This window comes from Moschus berezovskii, chromosome 28 (assembly GCF_049115385.1).
Source record: "Moschus berezovskii isolate FMDL1 chromosome 28, NW_MosBer_1.0, whole genome shotgun sequence".
Taxonomy (NCBI): Eukaryota; Metazoa; Chordata; class Mammalia; order Artiodactyla; family Moschidae; genus Moschus; species Moschus berezovskii.
The window spans coordinates 18,431,361-18,458,635 of record NC_142487.1 but is presented as its reverse complement, the minus strand read 5'-3'; the positions used below and the strand labels follow the sequence as shown (position 1 = coordinate 18,458,635).

At 46.1% G+C, this 27,275-nt stretch overlaps 1 protein-coding gene across 29 annotated transcripts in view; it reads left to right on the top strand.

Annotated features, from left to right (window-relative positions):
* Window positions 1-13,923: 13,923 nt before the first annotated feature.
* LOC129549846 (cilia- and flagella-associated protein 53) overlaps window positions 13,924-27,275 on the top strand; it is a 63,275-nt gene continuing 49,923 nt past the window's right edge. For 5 of the 29 annotated variants that reach the window (XR_016036716.1, XM_055417353.2, XM_088833466.1 and 2 more), the window contains exons 1-15: window positions 13,924-14,064; window positions 15,287-15,429; window positions 21,806-21,920; window positions 22,017-22,183; window positions 22,265-22,347; window positions 22,509-22,549; window positions 22,922-23,068; window positions 23,159-23,287; window positions 23,666-23,785; window positions 23,869-23,937; window positions 24,524-24,691; window positions 25,055-25,354; window positions 25,448-25,585; window positions 25,932-26,063; window positions 26,148-26,209. Coding sequence is in view for 28 of the 29 variants with exons in the window: in XM_055417353.2 (XP_055273328.2) it covers window positions 15,320-15,429; window positions 21,806-21,920; window positions 22,017-22,183; window positions 22,265-22,347; window positions 22,509-22,549; window positions 22,922-23,068; window positions 23,159-23,287; window positions 23,666-23,785; window positions 23,869-23,937; window positions 24,524-24,691; window positions 25,055-25,354; window positions 25,448-25,585; window positions 25,932-26,063; window positions 26,148-26,209 (1,781 nt within the window). In the remaining variant the exon portion in view is untranslated. Of the gene's footprint in view, window positions 14,065-15,286; window positions 15,430-21,805; window positions 21,921-22,016; window positions 22,184-22,264; window positions 22,348-22,508; window positions 22,550-22,921; window positions 23,069-23,158; window positions 23,288-23,461; window positions 23,537-23,665; window positions 23,786-23,868; window positions 23,938-24,523; window positions 24,692-25,054; window positions 25,355-25,447; window positions 25,586-25,931; window positions 26,064-26,147; window positions 26,210-27,275 lie in introns of all 29 variants that reach the window. The other 24 variants (XM_055417355.2, XM_088833468.1, XM_088833472.1 and 21 more) reach the window with 9 other exon arrangements.

Below are 27,275 nucleotides of genomic sequence, written 5' to 3'. Positions count from 1 at the left end.
CTGCAGGACTAGGTAATTTTTCTCACTTTGTTTTATAGATGATTATTATTTTCATTATATGTATTATTATAATTTTCATAGCTATTCAAGTTACTGATGGCATGTACCACTGTTTGCTTAAATTCCACTGCTAAAGGTACACATACAATTTTGTGCAATGGTCAAGATGATCGACAACATGTATAGCCTGTAGAATGTTTCTGTTAGCATATATCTCTGTATTGTTCACTGCATTCAATTAACTAATTTTTCCCTTAGTTTGTTTAATTCTGAAGTTTTATGGTAAGGAAAGCACAGTTACAAAACCAAATACGTCTTGGCATTTTAACCACTTGGCAAAAAGGAACCTGTACTATAATCCAGACTGAATTTTGTAATTTCATACCAAAATTAAATTTTCATTTCGTTTTCATCACATGGAAAGTTAAATTTATGCATTAAGGGATCCTGGACCCCCTTCCTAGTCTAGATTACATCTTGGGTAAATGGGTCAGCTCTGGGGGTTCATAGCTTAAATCTCAGCTTGATTTTAATGTTGTTGTTGGTTATACTGATTGGGTTCTGTATCACTTATGGAGGACTATTGTGATTTTTGCTGCATATTCAAACTTGCTAGTAAAATAATGATGTCTAAGTGACTTGAAACTTTGATCATATGTATAGTTCTATGCAAAATACTGGACATGCATAATGTCTATAGGAGGATGATTGGACAATAATTGGCATGAGTTATATTGAACATGTTCAACATAACATTATTAACCGTGAGTCCTTGGCTTGGTACTTTATTGATACATAAAATCCTGAAAGAAGAAACTGGACTCTTAGGATCTGGCTTTGTAGGACAGGATGAATCCAAGACAGGTAAGAAACCACTCTGGTGTTGAAGAACCAAGTATTTCATCACCTAATGTTTTCTGTTGAAGGATTAATGATCAAAAGAGGGAAATGAGAATAAAATTTATTTCTTGAGGCAAAACAAGAAAATTTAAATATAACATACTCCTCGCCCATATTGGTCCCTCCCTAATGGGAAATGTGTAGCTGCATTATACGTTAACCAGATTTCTTCAAAGGAAGGAATGTCTGCTCAAACATAATTTTTTCCTTCTTCTTGTGCTAGCAATATAACTCCTTAGACATTAATCTTTTTCTCCCCTAATTCTTTATAGGATCATGATGACCCAGTAATCTGGGCGTATCAACAGCTGCACTCTGCTCTCCTGGGGGCATTTAACAGGGTCAAAACTAAAGGTAGAATCTAAATACTAAGACAGAAACACATCCATACAATGGGATCTGGGGTTTTTCCTTCCCTCTGGGGGTCTTATGACTAGCATTCCTCATGGACTGTTAAACATCTATGTTAGCAAACAGACAAACAAAAAGAAAAACTAAGAACCATTCTTTCAGTTTTCATATAAGAGGAAGGCAAGCGTTAAAATTGATAAGGAAATTATCTGGCTCAGATGAATTCCCTCTGAGTACATGAAAGTTGAGTCACATGGAAAGGGGAGGAGTCAGGACTGCAGGCCTATGATGGAGCTGAAAAAAAAAATGGAGTCAGTGTGGTTCAGCCACACATTTCACCCAGACATCTATATGGCCCATGCAATTTTATCCACCATTCTTTCTTGAATACTCTGAGGTCAGATATTGGGAGGTAACCTGCATGCCTGTACCACAACAGCAACATACAAAGAATCCCTGCTAGATACGGAAGAATGCCTAGCAGGGCCATGGCACATTTGCCTGGTAAGGAGGTCAACCAACAGATGCAGTCATCTGCAAAAGAAATGTTCTCTTCATGGCTAATAGCCTTTTTTATATGAGATGATAAATCAGTGATGCTAGACTGATACGAGGGGCTGTAAATACAATATTGTTGTTGAATTAGGACATGTTTCCCCACGTACCTCTGTCAACATGTCCAGAACCATATAGATTTGGAAAACCACTAGGAAAGTGGAACTAATTTAGGAATATTTAGTTTCCTGATTTAGCAGAAAAATGCTTTATCTAGAATTATTTAATACAAAGGCAGTGAACTGGGCTAGAGCTTGTATTTCTAATTTAACATGAATGCCCATAGGCACTGCAGTGGCTTGGTGGTAAAGAATCTGGTTGCAATGTAGGAGACACGGATTTGATCCCTGGGTCAGGAAGATTCCCCTGGAAGAGGAAATGGGAACCCACGCTGGTATTCTTGCCTGGAAAACTCCATGGACAGAAGAACCTGGCGGGCTATACAGTCCACGGGGTGGCAAAGAGTTGGACATGACTGAGCATGCAAGCCAGCCACCATGAATGCCTCCATACTGAGGGAGAAAGATGGAGAATAGCCATTCCCACAAGGAGAGATTATGATTCCACCCAGTTTTGAGAGTCAGCAGGTTTCGAAAAGTCTCTGACAAAGAAGAATAGACCTTTCTAGGCAAAGAGGGGAAAGTCCACTCATATGGGAGATAAAGCCAAAGATTGGTGCTACATAATCAGGCGCCACCTTTGGGTGATAAGAAAGCCCCTGCTTTAAGAGTCTTCTTTCCTTGACTTGTCCATTCAGTTGAAAAACCAGGTGGACAAAAGAAAGAGAGGACAGTGGGAGTCACTCCATACGGTTACATTTGGCCAACCAGGTGTTTTTATCTTCCTGCTGTGGAATCCAGAGTCGCAAAACACACCTCGGAGGACACTCAAGACAGTGGAGTACAGTTAATTATGCCAGCGGGTCCAAGGGGAATCAGTTCCCAAAAAGGACCCTGATGTTTCTGGGAGGCCCTGTTTTATGCCCCTCTCCCCCACATGACTGGTTACATGTTAGCAACCTCTTTGTTGTATATGATTGAGTTTTACAACAAGTAGGTGCAAGGAGAACACACATTAAGGTTAAAGGGTGGGGGGAACAATGATTATGCGTCAAGGGGGGATATCTCCATGGTTAATCTAACAGGGGCAGCCTGACCTCAAGTACAATCTCTGTCATCTATTGGGAGGGAAGTCTCCAGGAGACCTGGTTTTCATTAGCAATGGGTTCCTCACTCTGGGGAAGGCTTCAGGCCCAGTTCACATCCTGTATTTAAGATGAATGACAGGCTTCAAGATGGAGTCTCTCCTGCTTTCCTCACACTGGCCCCAACATTTATTTAAAAAGAGCAGTAAGTCCAAGTTGGTTGTATTTAGCACATAACCACCCCAGACCATCCTAGATAATGACAGGCAGTGTGAAGTCTAGAGGAATTGGGTTCAAGTACAAGCCGAGGAGGAAATACTTTTTATTAATATTATCATTACTGTCAAAGGGGGAAATGTGAGCCATGGTGACATCTAGTGTCCCCAACAGGAGTTTACCTGCCTGCCCACCCATTGTCCCCATGCTGTGAGGTTGACAGGCAGACTGACCCATGACAATCCTTCAGTGCTAGACACTGGCAGCAATCCACACACCTAGCAGGCAGAGCAGTTATGGACTTCAGCATAAGTGGTAGCCCAGGACAGAAACGCATTGTTGGAGGCAGGTGGCGTGAATCTCAGAAGGGAAAGACCAAGAATGATAGATAAGAGTTTCTTCATTCAGAAACAACACCATAGAAGTATGGTCTCCATGTACAGGGATCACCCCAGGCTTTGGCACTTTTCTCAGAGGACAATGCCAGACATGTCGTCTCTTTATGTCAGAAGTGAGCAGGGAGCTGTTGTATGTGGGAATTTTGGTAGCGTTCATGAGAGGAACCCTCCTTGAGTCCCCCACCTAATTTCAAGGAGGAGATTACCTTGTTTATGGGTGGGGCTTCGATTAGAAAGTTTGAGGAAATATTATGCCAGGGGCTGGGCTTCCTACAAAGGTATAAGGATGTGAAACCCCCTGGGAGGGAGATACCATCTGAGTCTCCAATCTAAGATAGTCTCCAAGGTGGGAAGTCCTGTGGCATTCTTAGGACAATATCCATATCATGCTAGATGGCTCTCAGTCCCCCTTCTAAGTCTTATAACTTTAAGGCCCGAGCTGACAGAGCAGGTATAGTCAGTGTTGCATAAACTGGTGTATAGCCTGCTGTGGGTTGCTGCGTTTCACTGCTGGATGGCTTCTAACATCCAGGTTAGATTGTGAAGACCATTCTTGCAAAGACCTGTCCAGAGAATTTGTCTTCGCTGCCTCTTTCAGTAACCAATTAACTTTTTTTTTTTGGTTTCTCTTCTTTTTTAAAAAAATTAATTAATTGGGGGCTAATTACTTTTTAATATTGTTGTGGTTTTTGCCATACATTGACATGAATCAGCCATGGGTGTACATGTGTTCCCCATCCTGAACCCCCCTCACACCTGTCTCCCCATCCCATTCCTCAGGGTCAACCCAGTGCACCAGCCCTGAGCACCCTGTCTCACGCATCAAACCTGGACTAGCGATCTATATCACATATGATAATATACATGTTTCAGTGCTATTCTCTCAAATTATCCCACCCTCGCCTTCTCCCACAGAGTCCAAAAGTCTGTTCTTTACATCTGTATCTCTTTTGCTGTCTTGCATATAGGGTGATCATTACCATCTTTATAAATTCCATATATATGTGTTAATATACTGTATTGGCTCTTTCTACCCATATTACTGCCATTGGGTTATACAGCAGATGGGAAGTTCATGAAATCTCATGGATTTCTGCCTGTTCTTGTGTATCATGTCCAGTGAAATCAGTCCCTTGGTTGCTATCTATATGAGCAGGGTTTCGTACACATTTTCCAACTTGGTCAAGCCCCTAATGGTGACTGTTTGATTTTCTCTTTTACTACCCAAGGATTGCATCAGACTGGTGGCGGGAGCAGCAAGGTAAGTGTGTGTTTGTGTCCCTCTGATAAGGGTAGTATGGGTCGATATAGTCCACCTTTCATCTGATCAGTGGCTCATCCAATGAAACCAAGGGTATATCTCCAGGATCATTGCTACAGGTTATAGTGGGGGCAGTCTCAATTCCATTTTTGTCCCTTTTAAATTAGAGAGTATAGAGAATATTATTAGTGCCAAATGAGCTATGAAAATACGCCAATAACCTGGTAATCTCCCCCATCCAAGATTGTAATTCCTTGATCAGCTGTGGAATGGCCAAGTCTTGCTGTTGTTATTGTTCAGGCACTAAGTCAATGTCTGATTCTTTGCAACCCCATGGAGTACAGCAGGCCAGGCTTCCCATCCTTCACTATCTCTCAGAATGTGCTCAAGTTCATGTCCATAGAGTTGGTGATGGTATCCAACCATCTCGTCCTCTGCTTCTCCCTTCTTCTTTTTCCATCAATCTTTCCCAGCATCAGGTCTTTTCCAGTAAGTCAACTCCTTCATCAGGTGGCCAAAATATTGGAGTTTTAACTTCAGCATCAGTCCTTTCAATGAATATTCGGAGTTGATTTACTTTAGGACTGACTGGTCCATTCTCCTTGTTGTCCAAGGGTCTCTCAAGAGTCTTCTCCAGCACCACAATTCAAAACTATCAATTCTTCAGCACTCAGCCTTCTAAATCGTTCACCTCACACATCTATACATGGAGAAACCATAGCTTGACTATACAGACCTTTGTCAGAGAAGTGATGTCTCTGCTTTTTAATATGCTGTCTCAGTCAGTTCAGCCAGTTCAGTCACTCAGTCATGCCCAACTCTTTGCGACCCCATGGACTGCAGCATGCCAAGCCTCCCTGTCCATCACTAATTCCCGGAGTTGACTCAAACTCATGTCCACTGAGTAGGTGATGCCATCCAAACATCTCAACCTCTGTCATCCCCTTCTCCTCCTGCTTTCAGTCTTTCCTAGTATCAGGGTCTTTTCAAATGAGTCAGTCTTTGCATCAGGTGGCCAAAGTATTGGAGTTTCAGCTTCAGCCTCAGTCCTTTCAATGAACATTCAGGACTGATTTTCTTTAGCGTGGACTTGTTGGATTTCCTTGCAGTCCAAGGGACTCTCAAGAGTCTTCTCCAACACCACAGTTCAAAAGCATCAGTTCTTTGGTGCTCAGCTTTCTTTATAATCCAACTCTCACATCCATACATGACTACTGGAAAGACCATAGCCTTGACTCGATGAACCTTTGCTGGCAAAGTAATGTCTCTGCTTTTTAATGTGCTGTCTAGGTTGGTCATAACTTTTCTTCCAAGGAGTAAGCACCTTTTTATTTCATGGCTATTGTCACCATCTGCAGTGATTTTGGAGTCCACAAAAAATAAAGTCTGCCACTGTTTCCATTGTTTCTCCAACTATTTTCCATGAAGTGATGGGACCGGATGCCATGATCTTTGTTTTCTGAATGTTGAGCTTCAAGCCGACTTTTTCACTCTCCTCTTTCATTTTCACCAAGAAACTCTTTAGTTCTTCACTTTCTGCCATAAAGGGGTGTCATCTGCATATCTGAGGTTATTGATATTTCTCCCAGCAATCTTGATTCCAGCTTGTGCTTCTTCCAGCCCAGCGTTCCTCATGATGTACTCTGCATATAAGTTAAATAAGCAGGGTGACAATATACAGCCTTGATGTACTCCTTTTGCTATTTGGAACCAGTCTGTTGTTCCATGTCTAGTTCTAACTGTTGCTTCCTTACCTGCGTACAGATTTCTCAAGAGGCAGGTCAGGTGGTCTGGTATTCCCATCTCTCAGAATTTTCCATAGTTTATTGTGATCCACACAGTCAAAGGCTTTGGCATAGTCAATAAAGCAAAAGTAGATGTTTTTCTGGAACTCTCTTGCTTTTTTGATGATCCAGCAGATGTTGGCAATTTGATTTCTGGTTCCTCTGCCTTTTCTAAATCCAGCTTGAACATCTGGAAGTTCACGGTTCACATATTACTGAAGCCTGCCTTGGAGAATTTTGAGCATTACTTTGCTAGCATGTAAGATGAGTACAATCGTGTGGTAGTTTGATCATTCTTAGGCATTGCCTTTCTTTGGGACTGGAATGAAAACTGACCTTTTCCAGTCCTGTGGCCACTGATGAGTTTTCCAAATTGTCTGGTATATTGACTGCAGCACTTTCTCAGCATCATCTTTTAGGATTTGAAATAGCTCACCTGGAATTCCATCACCTCCACTAGCTTTGTTCGTAGTGATGCTTCCTAAGGCTCACTTGACTTCACATTCCAGGATGTCTGGCTCTAGGTGAGTGATCACACCATCGTGATTGTGTGGGTCATGAACATTTTTTTGTACTGTTCTTCTGTATTTTTGCTACCTCTTCTTAATATTTACTGCTTCTGTTAGGTCCATACCATTTCTGTCCTTTATCGAGCCCATCTTTGCATGAAATGTTCCCTTGGTATCTCTAATTTTCTTGAAGAGATCTCTAGTCTCTCCCATTCTATTGTTTTTCTCTATTTCTTTACACTGATCACTGAGGAAGGCTTTCTTATCTCTCCTTGCTATTCTTCAGAACTCTGCATTCAGATGCTTATATCTTTCCTTTTCTCCTTTGCTTTTCACTTCTCTTATTTTCACAGCTATTTGTAAGGCTTCCTCAGACAGTCATTTTGCTTTTTTGCATTTCTTTTTCTTGGGGATGGTCTTGCTCCCTGTCTCCTGTACAATGTCATGAACAACTATGAACAATGTCTCCTGTTCATAGTTCATCAGGCACTCTATCTGATCTAGTCTCTTAAATCTATTTCTCACTTCCACTGTATAATCATAAGGGACTTGATTTAGGTCATACCTGATGGTCTAGTGGTTTTCCCTACTTTCTTCAATTTAAGTCTGAATTTGGCAATAAGGAGTTCATGATCTGAACCACAGTCAGCTCCTGGTCTTGTTTTTGCTGACTGTATAGAGCTTCTCCATCTTTGGCTGCAAAGAATATAATCAATCCAATTTCGTTGTTGATCATCTGGTGATGTCTATGTGTAGAGTCTTCTCTTGTGTTGTTGGAAGAGGGTGTTTGCTATAACCAGTGCATTCTCTTGGCAAAATTGTGAGCGTTTGCCCTGCTTCAGTTTGTACTCCTAGGCCAAACTTGCCTGTTACTCCAGTGATCTCTTGATTTCCTACTTTTGCATTCCAGTCCCTTTTTTTTTGGATTCACTTCTAGAAGGTCTTGTTGGTCTTCATAGAACCCTTCAACTTCAACTTCTTAAGCATTACTGGTCAGGGCATAGACTTGGATTACTGTGATACTGAATGGTTTGTCTTGGAAACAAACAGATCATTGTGTCGTTTTGAGATTGCACCCAAGTACTGCATTTCAGACTCTCTTGTTGACTATGAGGGCTAGTCCATTTCTTCTAAGGGTTTCTTGCCCACAGTAGAAGATATAATGATCATCTGAGTTAAATTCACCCTTCCAGTCCATTTTAGTTCACTGATTCCTAAAATGTCAATGTTCACTCTTGCCATCTCATTTGACCACTTCCAAATTACTTTGATTCATGGGCCTAACATTCCAGGTTCCTATGCAATATTGTTCTTTACAGCATCAGATTTTACTTCCATCACCAGTCACATCCACAACTGGGTGTTGTTTTTGCTTTGGCTCCATCTCTTCATTCTTCCTGGAGTTATTTCTCCACTGATCTCTAGTAGTAGCATATTGGGCACCTACCAATCTGGGTCATATTTCAGTGTCTTATATTTTGCCTTTTCATACTGTTATGGGGTTCTCAAGGCAAGAATACTGAAGTGGTTTGCCATTCCCTTCTCCAGTGGACCATGGTTTGTCAGAACTCTCCACCATGACCTGTCCATCATGGGTGGCCCTACATGTCATGGCTCACAGTTTCATTGAGTTAGACAAGGTTATGGCCCATGTGATCAGTTTGATTAGTTTTCTGTGATTGTGGATTTCATTCTGTCTTCCCTCTGATGGATAAGATAAGAGGTTTATGGAAGCTTCCTGATGGGAGAGACTGACTGAGGGGAAAACTGGTTCTTATTCTGATGGGTAGGGCCATGCTCAGTTCAGTTCAGTCGCTCAGTCGTGTCCGACTCTCCGCGACCCCATGAATTACAGCACGCCAGTCCTCCCTGTCCATCACCAACTCCCGGAGTACACTCAAACTCATGTCCACAGAGTCGGTGATGCCATCCAGCCATCTCATTCTCCGTCGTCCCCTTCTCCTCCCGCCCCCAACCTTTCCCAGCATCAGAGTCTTTTCCAGTGAGTCAACTCGTCACATGAGGTGGACAAAGTATTGGAGTTTCAGCTTTAGCATCAGTCCCTCCAATGAACATCCAGGATTGATCTCCTTTAGAATGGACTGGTTGGATCTCCTTGCAGAATAAGGGACTCTCAAGAGTCTTCTCCAACACCACAGTTCAAAAGCATCGATTCTTCGGCGATCAGCTTTCTTCACAGTCCAACTCTCACATCCATACATGACCACGGGAAAAACCATTGCCTTGACTAGACGGACCTTGGTCGGCAAAGTAATGTCTCTGCTTTTTAATATATTATCAAGGTTGGGCATAACTTTCCTTCCAAGGAGTAAGCGTCTTTTAATTTCATGGCTGTAATCAGCATCTGCAGTGATTTTGGAGCCCAAAAAGATAAAGTCTGACACTGTCTCCACTGTTTTTCCATCTATTTCCCATGAAGTGATGGGATCAGATGCCATGATCTTTGTTTTCTGAATGTTGAGCTTCAAGCCAACCTTTTCACTCTCCTCTTTCACTTTCATCAAGAGGCTTTTGAGTTCCTCTTCACTTTCTGCCATAAGGGTAGTGTCATCTGCATATCTGAGGTTATTGATATTTCTCCCAGCAATCTTGATTCCAGCTTGTGCTTCTTCCAGCCCAGCGTTCCGCATGATGTACTCTGCAGAAAAGTTAAATAAGCAAGGTGACAATATACAACCTTGACGTACACCTTTTCCTATTTGGAACCAGTCTGTTGTTCCATGTCCAGTTCTAACTGTTGCTTCCTGACCTGCATACAGGTTTCTCAAGAGGCAGGTCAGGTGGTCTGGGATTCCCATCTCTTTCAGAATGTTCCACAGTTTATTGTGATCCACGCAGTCAAAGGCTTTGGCATAGTCAATGAAGCAGAAATAGATGTTTTTCTGAAACTCTCTTGCTTTCTCCATGATCCAGCGGATGTTGGCAATTTGATCTCTGGTGCCTCTGCCTTTTCTAAAACCTGCTTGAACATCTGGGAGTTCACGGTTTACATACTGCTGAAGCCTGGCTTGGAGAATTTTGAGCATGATTTTACTAGCGTGTGAGATGAGTGCAATTGTGCGGTAGTTTGCGCATTCTTTGGCATTGCCTTTCTTAATCCAATTTTCTGTTGATGGCCCTGGCTGTGTTCCCTCCCTGTTGTTTGACCTGAGGCCAAACTATGGTGGAGGTCATGAAGATAATGGTGCCCTCCTTCAAAAGGTCCAGTGCAGGCCCTGCCACACTCAGTGCCCCCGACTCTGCAGCAGGCCACCCACGCCTCCTCCAGAGACTCCTGGACCCTCCCGGGCAAGTCTGGGTCAGTCTCTTGTGGAGTCACTGCTCCTTTCTCCTGGGTCCTGGTGCACACAAGCTTTTGTTTGTGCCAAGAGTCTGTTTCCCCAGTCCTATGTACATTCTGTCGGCTCTATGGTGCGGTTAATGGCAACCTCCTCCAATAGGGCTTATGCCATATCCAGGTCTGCTGCACCTAGAGCCCCTGCAGGAGGACACTGCTGATCCGTACCTCCAGAGGAGACACTCAAACACAGGTCTGGCTCAGTCTCTGTGGGGCCTCCTGTTGTGGCATAAGGGTTTTTTTGAGCCCTTGGAATGACTCTGCAGGTAATTTTCTTGAAGAGATCTCTAGTCTTTCCCATTCTATTCTTTTCTTCTATTTCTTTGCATTGTTCACTTAGGAAGTCTTTCTCATCTCTCCTCGCTATTCTTTGGAACTCTGTATTCAGATGACTATATTTTTCCTTTTCTCCTTTGTCTTTTGCTTCTCTTCTTTTCTCAGCTATTTGTAAGGCCTCCTCAGATAACCATTTTGCCTTTTTAACATTTCTTCTTTTGGGGGATGGTTTTGATCACAGCCTTCTGTACAATGTTATGAACCTCTGTCCATAGCTCTTCAGGCACTGTATCAGATATAATCCCTTGAATCTATTTGTCACTCCTAGTGTATAATCATAAGGGATTTGATTTAGGTCATACCTGAATGGTGTGGTTTTCCCTAATTTTTTCAATTTATGCCTGCATTTGCAACAGGGAATTCATGATCTGAACCACAGTCAGCTCCCAGTCTTCTTTTTTACTGACTGTATAGAGCTTCCCCATCTTTCACTGCAAAGAATACACTTAATCTGATTTCAGTATGGACCATCTGGGTATGTCCAGGTGTAGCGTCTTTTTTTGAAGATAGGTTTTAGGAACATTTATGAGAAAAAGAGACAGGGAGGTCTGACCATGGCCAAAGGTGATTGGAAGTAAGGAAAGTGAGGTAATTAGAGTGGTGTAGAGTTTGCGGATGCTGATTGCAGCCATGAAATTAAAAGACGCTTACTCCTTGGAAGGAAAGTTATGACCAGCCTAGATAGCATATTAAAAGGCAGAGACATTACTTTGCCAACCAAGGTCTGTCTAGTCAAGGCTATGGTTTTTCCCGTGGTCATGTATGGATGTGAGAGTTGGACTGTGAAGAAAGCTGATCGCCAAAGAATTGATGCTTTTGAACTGTGGTGTTGGAGAAGACTCTTGAGAGTCCCTTGGACTGCAAGGAGATCCAACCAGTCCATTCTAAAGGAGATCACTCCTGGGTGTTCATTGGAAGGACTTATGCTAAAGCTGAAACTCCAATACTTTGTCCACCTCATGCGACGAGTTGACTCACTGGAAAAGAGTCTGATGCTAGGAGGGACTGGGGGTAGGAGGAGACGGGGACGACAGAGAATGAGATGGCTGGATGGCATCACTGACTCGATGGACATGAGTTTGAGTGAACTCCGGGGGTTGGTAATGGACAGGGAGGCCTGGCGTGCTGTGGTTCATGGGGTCGCAAAGAGTCGGACATGACTAAGCGACTGAACTGAACTGAACTGAGAGTTGACTGCAGATGCTGATTGCAGCCATGAAATTAAAAGACGCTTACTCCTTGTAAGGAAAGTTATGACCAACCTAGATAGCATATTAAAAGGCAGAGACATTACTTTGCCAACCAAGGTCTGTCTAGTCAAGGCTATGGTTTTTTCAGTGGTCACGTATGGATGTGAGAGTTGGACTGTGAAGAAAGCTGATCGCCGAAGAATTGATGCTTTTGAACTGTGGTGTTGGAGAAGACTCTCGAGAGTCCCTTGGACTGCAGGGAGATCCATCCAGTCCATTCTATAGGAGATCAGTCCTGGGTGTTCATTGGAAGGACTGATGCTGAAGCTGAGGCTCCAATACTTTGGCTACCTCATGGGAAGAGTTAACTCACTGGAAAAGACTCTGATGCTGGGAGGGGTTGGGGGCAGGAGGAGAAGGGGATGACAGAGAATGACATGGCTGGATGGCATCACCGACTCAATGGACGTGAGTCTGAGTCAACTCCGGGGGTTGGTGATGGACAGGGAGGCCTGGCGTGCTGTGATTCATGCAGTTGCAAAGAGTCAGACACGACTGAGCAACTGAACTGAACTGAGTCAAGCTTTATGGCTCTTCATAGGAGACATGTTCATAAAATTGCAGTGTTAGCATGTTCTGAGCGTGGAGTTTTTTGCCCTGTGATGTTAAAACATCATCCATCTGATGCTCATGCAGGCCCAGTTGGATAGTCGGTAGTCTCAAGTGGTCTGAACTGGCCAAGAACCGGCTCCATGTTACTGAAAAACAACTTAAGCAACTGTTACTACAGTGATCCATATGTCAGAGGTATTACATATAAGGAAGCTAGTGGAAGTTTAGTTTAAAATCAACTAAAAGCAAGCAACTGAAAGTAAGCATGGCAGGTTAGGTTTGGCGGGTCTTCTCAGGTTAGCCCTTGGTTTCATTACTAACGAAGAAGCACATCCATGCTATCGGGAACCAGATTTTTTTTTATTCCCCCTCCCCTAGGGTTCTCACAACTTTTATTCCTCAAAAATCATTAACCGTCTGCATCAGCAAAAGGCATTCTTCCAATTTTCCTATCAAACGAAGGCAAGGGTAAAAGTTGATACTGAGCTTCTCTGGCAGGGCGCATTCCTTCTGAGTAGGCTAAAGCTCAATCATGCAGAAAAGGGAAGAGGCAGAATTGTGGGTCCTAGTCCCAAGATGCAGCTGAAAAACACTGAGTCAGCGTGGTCCACCTACATAATATCTCTTCTGAACTTTATGTAAAATGTGTCACTGTGATATTATTTATATATACACACACACACACACACACACACACACACACATATCCTTCGATTCAAAAATATATATAAATGTGTCTTCCAATGAAAGCAAGTGGAACAATCCATAGAGTTTTCCGAAACACTGTCTTTAGGTTTAGAGCCCTCAGGTTGTCGCAAATAAAATTTCCTATTTCTCCTTTAGACGGACTACTGATTCATTTTTCCTTGACAGGAGGAACAGCAGAACACTCGCGCAAACAAGGTTACAAAGTGGGCGAAGAAAGCTTACAGACCCAGCCTTTTCCGCCCCTCCCTCCCAGTTACCTCTCGCGGGGACCGCCAATCAGAGACTAAATCCATCCCAATCCTCCTCCCCTCAGGTTGGGATAGGAAAGCACACAAGACCACAAGCTGGGCGGAGGAGCACAAGCGACGTGCGCAAGCGCAGCGCTTTCTAAAGAGGCGCGAGCCTCCTTGGACGTCAGTGCGCAAGCGCAGCACGCCCCGTCTAAAGGGACGCGCTCCTCCGCCGGACTCAACACGCAGGCGTGGAGCGTGCCGCCTCACGACCCACGCTCCGGGGTGTTAGCGCGCAGGCGTCCCGCCAGGGGGCGGAGCCCGAGAGACGGACAGCGGATTTCCGGTTCCTGGAGCAACGAACGGCCGCGGCGGCGACAGCTAAAGCTTCAGAGGAAGCGGCTGCGGAGGAGGAAGGCGAGGAGCCGGAGAAGGCGGGAGCCACGGGCGAGATTCTCGCCATGGGTCCGCGGACCTAGAGCGGGGGAAGGTCCCGGCCGGGAGCCGAGCTGGTGAGACGGTCAAGGCGGGTTGAAATAGAGGCCGCTCAGGCGGAGAATGGGGAAGGATTGAGGCTCAGAACGCTGACGGAGAGCAATGAAGGGCCCTCGGGCCGATGAGTGGGAGGAATGGCGGCTTCGGAATATTGAAGGGAGTCTTGGGAAGATTTAGGCGGAGGACAGGGAGGACTGGGGGCTCTGAAGGCTGACAGGTGGAAGTGTCGGGCTCTTGGACAAGGACGGAGAGGCACGGGGAGGATCCGAACGCTGAGGGGAGATATCGGGGCGTCTCGGGTTAAGGAAAGAGAAATGGGGGTCCAGGATGCTAAAGGGAAGAAATGAGCGGCCCTCGGGCTGATGACAGGGAGAAATGAGTTGGAATGCTGAAAGGGAGGGACGTGGGTCTCTTATGGAGGACGGTGAGAAATAGGGGATCAGAACGGCAACAGTTAGGGATGGCTTGGTCTTGGACCAAGAGGAGAGGAATGGGGTGGGTGTTTCAGATGCTGAAGGGAAAAATCAGGGTGTCTCAAGCTGATGAGAGGAACGGAGGGTGAGGACTCCGAAGGAAACTTGTTAACTGCAGAAGAGGGAAATAGGGTTCGGAGACCTGGGAAGCAATTGGGATTCAAAACACTGACAGAGCGGAAGTGAGATGGGGAGGCGTTTGGAGTAGGGTACAGAGGGAATGAGGGGCTGTTCAGGATGCAGAGGAGCTGGGGGTTCTTTGGCAGAGGACACGGGAAATGGAGGCAGTCATACTGAGGTAGGAGGATAAGAGGACAGCAGACAGGAAAGGAATGGGAGGGTTAAAAGACTAGCAAATTAGTGACTTTTGGGTCAAGAAAGGGAATGAATGGGAGGTTAGGGTACTGAGGTAGCCAAGTCCTGTGGGGGCCTCTCGCGCTAGAGATGGGAGGAACGCGGTCTCTCTGGCTGAGACCAGGGAGGAACTGGGGATTAGGATGGTAAGAGTGAGGAATGCGTTGAGGATGGTGACCCTTGGGTTGAGGATGGGGCTGCTGGGTCAAGAAGCGGGGTGGGGATGACAAGCTTCTGGGCCCAGGACAGGGAAGAACAAAGTGGGAATGGGGTTTTACCCTTCCCTGTGTTGGCCAGTTGCTTGTGGCCGGTCCTAGGTCTTAAACAAGCATGAATAGAAACACAGGTTTGTGTGGCCTGGGGCACAACATGTCCCTTTCTAAAGCCTCAGTTTTTCCCATTGCCCCTTCAGTGTTGCAGGCCACTGCTTCTTCCTGTGGTCCCCATGGCTGAGGACTGGCTGGACTGCCCAGCCCTGGGCCCCGGCTGGAAGCGCCGTGAGGTTTTTCGCAAGTCAGGTGCTACCTGTGGACGCTCAGACACCTACTACCAGAGGTACTGGGTGGGTTGTGGACAAAAGGGTTAGGGCTGAACCTGGTTAGGCAGGGTGAAATCAGGGGTGTGTGATTAGATTTATGGATAGTTAAATTATGCATGTACAGTTGATCCTTATTATCTGCAGGTTCTATATTTGAAGATTTGGTTACTCACTGAGATTTGTTGTTTGTATCCCCGAAGTCATACTCACTGTATTTTCATGATCATTTGTGGATATGCATAGAGTGGCAAAAAATAGGTTGCCTGATGTATGTGTTCCCAGCCAAGACTGATTGAAGATTTCTTATATTAGCTTTTATGCTGTAAACAAGTATCCTTATTGAGGGCTATTTAGTGTTCTGTTTTTTTCACTTTTTAATGGTGATTTTGCTCTGTAGAGTTGCCCCCAAGTGTAGTGTTGAAGTGCTGTCCAGTGAGCTAAGTGCTGGAAGTCTGTTTTGTGCCATATGGAGAAAATGCATGTTAAATAAGCTTTGTTCAGGCATGAGTCGCAGTGCTGTTGGCTGTGAGTTCAATGTTAATGAATCCAAAAGGCAGTATATCTACAAAAAGAAGAGGAAATTAGCCAATTAGTATGTAAGGCTGCTCCAGGAAGTGCTAAAGTAATGGCTATAGTACATGATGAAGCTAAGGAAAAGGTGGAAAAGTGGCTAAATCTGCGGATCCATGAGATGGTGACCAGAGTTTCATGGACAGTGTGGTGAAGCCGAAAGCAAAGGACATCAGCTGTCATGTTCCCAGGGTTACGGAAACGGTAAGCTTGTTTCACCTGGTGCTGGCTAGCTCACATGTTTCCAAAGGTGAGACTTTGTGAAAAGTGTTAAATTTGCAAGTGATGCAGGTTCTGCAGATAAGTCCATGGAAGAATTTTAAAAAACACCTGATAGGTGGTATACAGGAAAAGGGTTATGAGGAAGAGTAGGTTTTCAGTGCTGATGAGGCTGGCTTGGTTTACAAGGACATTGACAAAGGAACCTGTATAACACAGATGGCTTCCAAAATTGCTAGTGTTAAATCATTCAAAGGCCATGTAGTTAATTATTTGTAAGAGGACTATATTAAACAAGGTGTCTTTAAACAGAAACACACATAAAACAAGGTAATATACTGATTGGTTGACAAAAATGTGACCAGAGGCTTACAGAAACCTAACTTGTAGTTCCCCTAGGATCAGTGATTCTGTACTCACTAATTCAGTGTTCAAAGTGACTTTATAGAACAGAACTACTGTGAATAATGAGAATTGACTATAAATACATGAAAATATGTGTTTATAAAAAAGTTATGTTTAAGGATTCGAGGTCTTTTAGAATATATTAGTCATGTAGTTATTAAATTTTCTTTATTTGTGTGTAATTTGCTGTTTGCTTAGAGGAATGTATAAATTGTAACTAGAATTACATTTATTTATATGCTTATAAATAAACATAATATTTTTATGTCTGTATTGTACATTTATTCATGTATTTACAGTTTTTATAAAACTTTCAAGATAAGTGCAGTGACTGAGAATGGAAGAGGCTAGAGGTTTTACGCAAATTAGGGCAAGATAACAAGTGAGTGTGTTTCAGTTTTGGGGATGCCAGTAGGAGATATGGGACCCCTAGGTCAGAGGTGAACAACAGTTTACTACTCACTGCATCAGCAGTATCTGTATGTCATCATTCTTGTGCCAGTTCCCCAAACGCCAGTTCCCAAGGGTGACATGAAGAGGGCTACTTAATTAGCATCTGCACATGCACTGTTGTAGGAAAGGAACTCCAAGCTTAAGGAATCCAATCTTTAATAACGTTAGGACAGTAAGGATGCCTTCCCTTGCTCTGGAAGAACACCCTATCTCTTATCTTCCAAGGCTGATGCTGTACACACATCCTTGAAAAGATAGCTCGTTGCAAAGAGTAGTCAGTGCCTCTCTTGCAAGACATGCAAAAATGGGACTGACCTGTGGAGTATTGTCTCCCAACATCAGTGACTTATGCTTTGTTTTATATGTAGTTGCATTTATTTGTTTACACATGTATTTGTATGTATATTGTTTGTACACATACACTTGACCCTTGAACCATGTAGGGATTAGGGGAGCCAATCCCCTGTGCAGTCAAAAATACACATAAAACTTTTGACTCCTTAAAAGCTTAACTAAGCCTACTGTTGACTGGAAGCTTTATCAATAGCAAATCATTGGCTAACATGTACTTTGTATGGTGTATGTATTATATACTGTATTCTTGTGGGACAATAAGCTAGAGAAGAGATTAAAGAAAATCATGTGGGAGTTCCTTGGTTGCCTAGTGGTTAGGATTTCAGGCTTTCACTGCCGTGGCCCAGATTCAGTCCTTGTTTGGGGAACTGAGATCCCATAGACTGAGTGGTGCAGTCCAAAAAGGAGAAAATCATAAGGAAGAAAAAGTTCATTCACAGCACTGTACTGTATTTAGCAATACATTAAATTTACATCATCTGTTTACAGGATAAGTTGCCTGACTGTCAAGTGCTTACGTTAATATTATATGACACAAGGCATTGTAGATCTTATATGTATTACTAATATCAGATATCAAAAATGAAAACATAATATGAAAAATTTATGTTTATTTACAGGTATAACAATTCATGCATTGATAACTAAGAAGGCACAATATAGTTGCTTTCTGGTAGCCTAGCCTGTACACTAATGAATAAATTGTTATAAAGTTTTTATGACAAACAGTATTATAATCATGATACAATGTTGTTACATTGTTGCATTTTGGGGTTTTTTCAAGCTACTTACCTGTGATGATAGGCAATTTCTTTAACCAGGGAGCAAGGCATACTGTTTGGTAATGTAATTATTTGACAGCATAGTTATAAAACAGTAAGAAACTAACACGTTATTAATTTTATATTAACTACCACTCACCTATAAATGTCTGAATAAAGATAGGCTATCCATTTCGAGTCTTGCATAGATGAATACTTGGGCAATGATGATGATGGTGACACAGAAATGTCTCATGCAGTTCTTCTTTTGTTTTGGTTGCGCTGGGTCTTGGTTGCTGCGCGGGGGCTTTTTCTAGTTACGGCAAGTGAGGGCCATTCTTCTTTGTTGGCATGGACTTCTCATTGTGGTGGCTTCTCTTGTTGCAGAGCACAGGCTGTAGGTGCCTCGGCTTCAGTAGTTGCAACACACGGGCTTAGTTGCCCCACGGCATGTGGAATTTTCCTGGACAAGGAATCAAAACCCCTGTCCCCTGCATTGGCAGGCAGATTCTTAACCACTGGATCACCAGGGAAATTCTCATACAGTTCTTGCTTTACAGTTGTTAGATTTTCACACAAAGACACTCACCCACAAATGTGATAGTTAAGTATTAACTGTGCAGCCTGGTTATTATTTACTATTTATTAAGTGCAAGTGGATCATCAAAAAGGTTTTCATCTTTGTCATCTTCATGTTGAGTAGGCAGAGAAAGGGGGTTTCGTCTTGCTGAGGAGGGGTGGCAGAGGCAAACGGAGGAGGAGGTGGGGGAGGCAGGAGAGGCAGAAACACTTGGTGTCACTTTATAGAAATGCACTGTGATTTCTCTCTGACTTGTTTGCTTTTTCATTTCTCTAAAAATGTTTCTACATTGTCTCAATCTTTCTTCCTCTGTTTTTTTTAATTTCAGTGCCCATGTCATATAAAATAAAAAGTGGTCTTCAATATCAGAACCCTTCTGCTGGATTGTCTAATATCATTTTTTTCTGGCACTGTTCCTTCATCTTCCTCATTATCTGGTACTGGTTCAGCAGCAGTCATCTCCATCAAGTTGTTGTGTGTTAATTCCTCTGGTGTGGTACCTGTTAGCTCTTGAGTCCAAGATCAGTGTCTTGAAACTCTTCATCCTCTCCCAGACTTTTGCCGTATCCACAATCTCTTTCATGATTTCCTTGATTGACTTGGCTGTAAATTCTGGGAAGTCATGCACAACATCTGGACACAGTTTTCTCTAGCAGAAAGTTACTGTTTTGCACTTATGACTTTCACATTCTTTTCTATAATGATGATGGCATCTTCAATGGTGTGATCTTTCCAGACTTTTAGCATGTTCTGTCTATGAAGATTCTCTTCGATAGAGTTGTCAATTCTTTCCATAGAATTCTGCGAGTAGGGAGCCGTAAAGGTCCTTTATGACCCTCTGATTTAGAACTAGAGACTTTGTGTTTGGGGGCAAACAAACCACTTCGACACCTTTGCTGTTGAATTCATGGGGTTCTAGGTGGGCGGGGCGTTGCCCATATCAAAAGAACTTTTAAAGCTGTCCCTTAACTGGTGAGGTACTTCTTGACTTCCTGACAGAGCATCCATGGAACCATTTAAAAGAAAATGATTCTCACTGTCAAGACCTTCATGTACAACCAAAAGATTGGCAGCTGGTGTTTATCTTTTCCCTTCAAGGCTTGAGGGTTAGCAGCTTTGTCAATAAGGGCAGTCCTGATCGTAAACCTGACTGCATTTGCACAAAACAATAGAGTTAGTTTTTCCTTTCCTGCCTTAAATCCTGGTACTCACTTCTCTTTCTTACTAATAAATGTCCTTTGCGCCTTTTTTTTTTCTTTCCAGAATAGGGTACTTTCATCTCCATTAAAATTTTGTTCAGGCAGAGAGCATTTCTCCTCAGTGATTTTCTTAGTGGTGTCTGGGAACTTGTCTGCTGCCTCCTGGTTGGCAGAAGCCACTTATTCTGTTATCTTGACATTTGTAAAGCCAAACCATCCTTTGCTGGCATTGAATTCCCCAGTTTTAGAGCCTTCACCTTCCTTCTGTTTTAAGTTGTCATATAATGACTTGACTTTTTCTGAAATCTTATTATAATTTATAGGTATGACTTTCTTACAGTAATCATGCATCCACATAAAAGCTGCATTTTCAGTACAAGATAAAAACATATTTTTCAAAAAGTACAAGGTTTTCAAGCTGCTGGCATAGTTGCAGCGATAGTTTCTGAATTTCCTTTTTTTTTTTTTTAATAATAGTCCTTACAGTGGATGGCTTCCCTGGTGGCTCAGATGGTAAAGAATCGGCCTGCAATGCAGGAGACCCAGGTTCCATCCCTGGGTCAGGAAGATCCCCTGGAGAAGGAAATGGCAAACCACTCCAGTATTCTTGCCTGAAGAATTCCATGGACAGGAGAGCCTTGTGGGCGGTAATCCATGGGGTCACAAAGAGTCGGACACGACTGAGCGACTAACACTTTCACTTTCACTTTATACTGGATTCATTAATCTTGAATTGGCGGGCAACCACAGCTGCAGACCTCAATCTATGGTACATGTTAAGCTATTCAGCTTTTTCCTGTAATGTTATGACTTTTCTCTGCTTCTTGGAAGCACTTCCAGTATCACTTTGTTACGGGTCCCAAGGTATTATTAAAAGCTTCCAGTATTACACTAAATATAATGAAAATGACATGAGAAAAACAACTGCAAGGGGTCACTTTCTACTGTGATGCTCAATTTTGTGGAGAAACAAACTGCTCACAGAGATGATTAGTCTTCCATGGCATTTAAAGTAAATACTTGCAACACCTGAGGTGGCCGCAGCAGCAACAGGCGGTGGCTGTGAGATGGTTATAGTAGTACGGTCCGGGCTACAGTTGACTGTGCAGTTGTGATGTGATGCTGCGTCTTTACTTTTGTTACGTTTCTCTTGACTTTAAATGGTGCCACGTATGATCCTAAGTATTTGTGTACATGTTTTGGTAAATTTTAATTTTTTATAATAGACTTTGTATATATATCTTATGGTGGTAAACGATAAAATAGTATCTACATATATTTTATGCATTCATGACACACCTTTTTCTTAATTTTTTCAATATCTCTAGGCTACATGATTCATTGAATTGTTTTAAGTAGTCACAAATCTCCAAAAAATTTTCAATATATTTACTGAAAAAAAATTCCTGTGTAAGTGGACCCGTGCAATTTATACATGTGTTGTTCAAGAGCCAGCTATATTTAAAACATGTTTTTTTCTTGTATAAATTTGTTTGTATACGTAGTATATAATGCTAATACATGTAGGTTATTTAATTTCTGCTGCTATTTGTATTTCCTTTCACTTATATGGAATACCAGTAGTAGCACACGTCATAAATCTGTGCATATCCATTTACATTTATATTATTTATTAATCTTTGTCTACACACTGGCATTTATACACCTTTTACATTCCTGCTGTTTGGAGTTATTTGGGGTAGTTTCTTGGTTGGGGTTCACAGGTTGATCCCAGGCTGCTTCCTGTATACCATCAGCTCTACAGGCCTGTTCACCAGCCCTGTGGGAGGGTTGTGTGGGTGGAGTGGCGGTGACTCCAGCTAGGTACCAACCTGTCCTGGCCCATCCCCAGCCCCACAGGATACAAGATCCGAAGCAAAGTTGAGCTGACCCGATACCTGGGCCCTGCATGTGATCTCACCCTCTTTGACTTCAAACAAGGCGTCCTCTGCTATCCATCCCCCAAGGTACTGTATGGTGTGGAGTACTCGGGCATGGGTGACTGAGCCTCCTGACACCCGCCCGCTGATCTCTGTCCTTCCTGCCCTTGCTCTTATCTCCAGGCCCACTCCTTGGCCATCACCAGCAGGAAGCGGAAGAAGCCTTCGAAGCCAGCCAAGGCTCGGAAGTGTCAGGCTGGACCTCAGAAGAATGAAGTCAGGAAGGAGGCACCAAAGGATGACACCAAGGCTGATACTGACACAGTCCCAGTTTCACTTCCTGCCCCTGGGTGAGTGTTGAGCTAGAGTCAAGTCCGTGAGGGTTGTGGTTGGGGGTACACTCGGCCCCACACCCATGTTTCTCATCCTAGATGCTGTGAGAACTGTGGAATCAGCTTTTCAGGAGATGGTTCCCGAAGGCAGCGGCTCAAGACTTTGTGCAAGGACTGCCGAGGCGAGTGACCGCTGGGGTACTGGGAGGTAGAGCTGGAGCAGCCTCGGTGTCAGGCTGGCATACAATATCTGGCCGGGGACTGAATGGTAGATGACAGAGCAGAGGGAGTCGTGAGGTCAGATACCTGATGCTCCTTTAACATTCTCTCTCCCTCCCTGCAGCACAGAGGATCGCTTTCAATCGGGAGCAGAGGATGTTTAAGGTAAGCACAGCCTACTTCCTCCTCACAAGTGTGCGGTGGGAGCAGGATGTGATGGGGACTGGTCAGAGTCTGAAGGAACAGTGTTGGATCCGCTGGGTGTCAGGGTCATTTTGTAGGGAGCTAGCTGCAGGCAGTCGACAGTAATGGAAGTTAATCAGTCGACACTGTGATAAGGGTCACAGGGGAGAGTAGACGTTGTTTATGGCCTCAGTGATGGTGGCTCATCACTAGTTACCAGACAGTGATGAGGCAGACGGGGGACCAGCAGACGTGGTGATGGGGGCCACTGTGGGGTCAGCAGACACGTGAGGGGCAGTGCTTCTGAAGCCACTCCGCTTGGACCCGTGACCTTGCCCCACCCATTCCTGGCAGCGTGTGGGCTGCGGGGAGTGCACAGCCTGCCAGGTAAAGGAAGATTGTGGGGCCTGCTCCACCTGCCTCCTGCAGTTGCCCCATGATGTGGCCTCGGGGCTGTTCTGCAAGTGTGAGCGAAGACGGTGCCTCCGGATTGTGGAAAGGGTGAGTCAGGCAGGTGGGGTGGGCCCAAGGCTCACCCGTGCTCCAGGCCCTCAGCCCTGGCCCCACGCTTCACACCTCCGGCCCCCACAGAGCCGAGGGTGTGGAGTGTGCCGGGGCTGTCAGACCCGAGAGGACTGTGGCCGCTGTCGAGTCTGCCTTCGCCCTCCCCGCCCCGGGCTCCGGCGCCAGTGGAAGTGTGTCCAGCGGCGCTGCCTCCGGGTAAGTCAGAGCAGAGGGGCCGGTGGGGGGTGCAGGTGGGGCTGGGGCAGAGCTTACTCTGCTGTTAAAGCTGCTGCTGCTTCTTTCCAACTGGCCTTGCCCACCTCATGTCTTCTTTTCTCCCCCACCTCACACTCACCTCTGTGGCTTCACCTCCCTGCCCCTGTCTGCCAGCACCTTGCTCACCGCCTCCGTCGGCACCATCAGCGATGTCAGCGACGCCCTGCCCTCGCTGTGGCTCCCCCTGCAGTGAGTGTCTCAGCCCACACTCGGCCTGCCTGTCCCCCTCGCATGCTTTCTGCACTCCCGAGGGGAGGGCACTGGTCTGTGCCTGCCTGGTGCCACCAAACTTAAACTTGCCTTCTGCCTTTCTCTCAGGGTAAACACGGCCGCCGCAGGGGAGGCTACGACTCCAAGGTGGTGCCCCGGCGGCGTCCACCCCAAGCCCAGTCACCGCCTCCACCTCCCCCACCGCAGCCTCCAGAGTCTCCAGAGCTGGTGAGGCCCTGGTGGGCAGGGGGACGGCACAACCGTAACCTCACCAACTACCTGCCCTGACCCCACCCCATTTGCCTCTGCAGCACCCCAGAGCCCTGGCCCCCTCGCCACCTGCTGAATTCATCTATTACTGTGTAGACGAGGACGAGCTAGTGAGTGGCCTCACCCTACCTGAATAAGCCTAGACTCTCCCAGGGTGCTTGATTAACCCAAAGAAGCAGATGCTGCAATGGGCCTCATAGGGGAATAGGAAAGCGCAGTGACAGATTCTAGTATGGGCTGAGCAGACAGTTGGGTAGGAACTAATATGGGATCCCCAGGTGCGGTGACAGAACCTGGTGTCAGATGAACCAACGCTCTGATGGGACTCGCAGAGGAAAAAAGCTGACACAGTGCCTGAAGTCCGCATAGGATGAGCAGGCGCAGCAATGGGAGCTAATGGAGCGTCTGCAAGATTCTGCTGGAGGCGGGGGTCAGAGACATTATCTTGGTCACTAGTGGGGGCCAGCAGATAGAACGATGGATACCGTGTTGAAGCAGCCACCGTCCTCATGGTATCAAGGGCCTTTCAGTACAATGATACCGCCTGGTGCTGGACTTGCAGACAGGAGGTGTGACTAGTGGGGAGCCAGGCTAAGACTAGTGTCGAACCAATTTCCCCCAGCGGGGCTGGTGGACGAGTAACAGGACCAGCACTGTCACTATCCTAGTGACAGCCCCTGCACCCCCTGTTCCCAGCAGCCTTACACAAACCGTCGGCAGAACCGCAAGTGTGGAGCCTGTGCAGCCTGCCTGCGGCGGATGGACTGTGGCCACTGCGACTTCTGCTGTGACAAGCCCAAATTTGGGGGCAGCAACCAGAAGCGCCAGAAGTGTCGCTGGCGCCAGTGCCTGCAGTTTGCTATGGTGGGTGTAGCAGGAAAGGTCTGGTGGGTGGGAGGAATAGAGCCAGTCTCCCCCTTGTGCCCCCTGCCACCCGATGCCTGGGAGGGGCGGGCAGGCCTGGTGGGTGAGGGGACAGGCCAGGTAGGTACTGCAGCTTCAGAGTGGTGGGTGGGGCAGTGGGTTTGCCACCAATTAGCAGACGTTGTGCTGGAATAAATGAGGAAACTGGGAGGTACTGTCATTGCCAATAGGAGACTCACAGCCTGTGTGATGAGGGGCTCATCCATAAGGAGATTCCGTGCTGGGACTAATGGGGTTGGGCCTGACAATCAGGGCAGTGTAGTATTGTACCTGGTGGCCATAACATGCCACCTCTCCTCACAGAAGCGGCTGCTGCCAAGTGTCTGGGCAGAGTCCGAAGATGGGGCATCGCCGCCCCCAGCTCACCCTCGTCGAAAGAGGCCTGTCTCTACTCGAAGGCCCCGTCTGGGGCAGACCCTGAAGCCTCCCTTGGCCACACCCGCAGCTCAACCAGACCGAGCCCAGACTCCAGTGAAGGAGGAAGCAGGCAGTGGCTTTGTGCTGCCCCCACCTGGCACTGACCTTGTGTTCTTACGGGAGGGTGCAAGCAGTCCCGTGCAGGTGCCTGGCCCAGCCCCGGCTTCCGCAGAAACTCGGTTGCAGGTGAGGGTCCTGCCTTATCCTGCCCTTCCCAACCCCACCCAGCCTCGTGCCGGGAAGCTGGGACCAAGTCTGCTGCCATCCTCCTTCACACAGGAGGCCCAGTGCCCTGGCCTGAGTTGGGTTGTGGCCTTACCCCAGGTGAAGCAAGAGAAGGCGGATGCCCAGGAAGACTGGACACCGGGCACAGCCATCCTGACTTCTCCTGTATTGCTGCCTGGCTGCCCCAGCAAGGTGGGGGTCAGTGATGGGTGGTCTGTGAGCAGAGTGATGGGGAGCCATGATGGTGGTTCTGTGAACACAGTAATAGGTGTGGTGATTACAGTCTCTCACAGAATTATCCCACCTGTCTGACAGATGCCTCCCCCTCCCCAGGCTAGTTTGGCCTGCTTTGCTGCCCAGTTAACAGAAAAGTGGAAATCTGTGAGGAATGGGAAAGGTCTGTAGACAGAGAGATGGTTTTTCTGTGCTCAGGTGTGACAGAGTGGGAGTATCAGCACAGGACAGGTTGGCTGGTAGGGACACTTCCCTCAGGCCAGCCCTGCCCTTCTGACAACTGCCCATTTCCCACCTTTGCCAGGCAGTAGACCCAGGCCAGCCATCAGTGAAGCAAGAGCCGCCCGACCCTGACGAGGACAAGGAGGACAACAAGGATGGCTCCACCTCTGACTTGGCCCCAGAGGAGGAGGCGGGAGGGGCTGGCACGCCCGTGGTCAGTGCTGGGGACACCCCACCCTGTCCTGGCCCTGCTGCAGGCCCACCAGTCTTGTTGACCCTGATGTTAATTCTTCCCCAGATCACGGAGATTTTCAGCCTGGGTGGAACCCGCCTTCGGGACACAGCAGTCTGGTTGCCAAGGTGTGCCCCGCACTACGAGGGGTCGGGATGGGGGGCGGGGTTCTGGCCAGATGTGGGCCCTGAGTCGTGAGAGCAGCCAGCGTTTTGGCATGGGGTAGTGGGAGGTAAAGGCCCCATATGCTTGCTCTGGTCACCATTGGTGATGGAGTGTGTGCAGGACCTTAGAGGTTTCTCCTGAGATCTGGGCCAGGGCTCTCCTTGAGGAGGGTTACAGGAGTTGATGGCAGGAGAGGAGTTGGTGCCCTGTGATGAGATTGGAAAGAAAAGGGAAGATAAGGAAAGCTTTTTCCCCATATTCTTAAGAAAATCCACAGGGGTCAGACTTATAAATTCTTATTCAGAGAATCATCATGTGGGGTCTTGAAGGCCTGTGGAGTTTCCAAGAGATGAATGGGTGGGCTGGTCAGTGGGGTGGTCAGGAGATCTGGTCCTGAGATGGTTTTGTGATTGGGGCCCACACACAACTGAAGTATCCTCAGTGGAAGGAACCAGGCTGTGTTTCTTGAGATTTTCTGGAGCTTGTTGAGGTCATTAACTGTTTCAGCTGCTGCACAGAACTGTTCCTACAGGTGTGGCAGTGGAAGGAAGGGTAGGGAGGTGGGAGGACTGTAGGACTGGGCTGGTGGGAGGCGGTCAGGGGACGCTGCCTCCTGCAGGACTGCTGAGAGCCCTGACCAGAGTGCAGATGGGCAGCGTAAGCTGTTGACCTGAACCCTTGGGTTCCTTTGTTCCTGCAGACTAGTGTCTGCAGGCCAGAAACTGCTCCACCTGTACTTGGGCAAGTACTGAGGCACTGACTGAGGCCCTGCTGGGCACGCAGTGGTGAATCAGTGACCCTGGGAGGCTTGTCTTTCATTTGACATAGGATTCCTGCCTTCAGGGAGCTTATAATCCAAGTGGTGAGGCCGTGCCCCCCATGCATGACATCACTGCACATTAACAGGAAAGGAACGATGTGCTGCGTTGTCTGCAGTGGAAGACTAGAAGAGAGGGAGGGGGTAGTTACGGGCAGCGGAGAGGAGGAGATGGCTTTGTGATGCTTCGTGTTGCACATAGGGAACCTCAC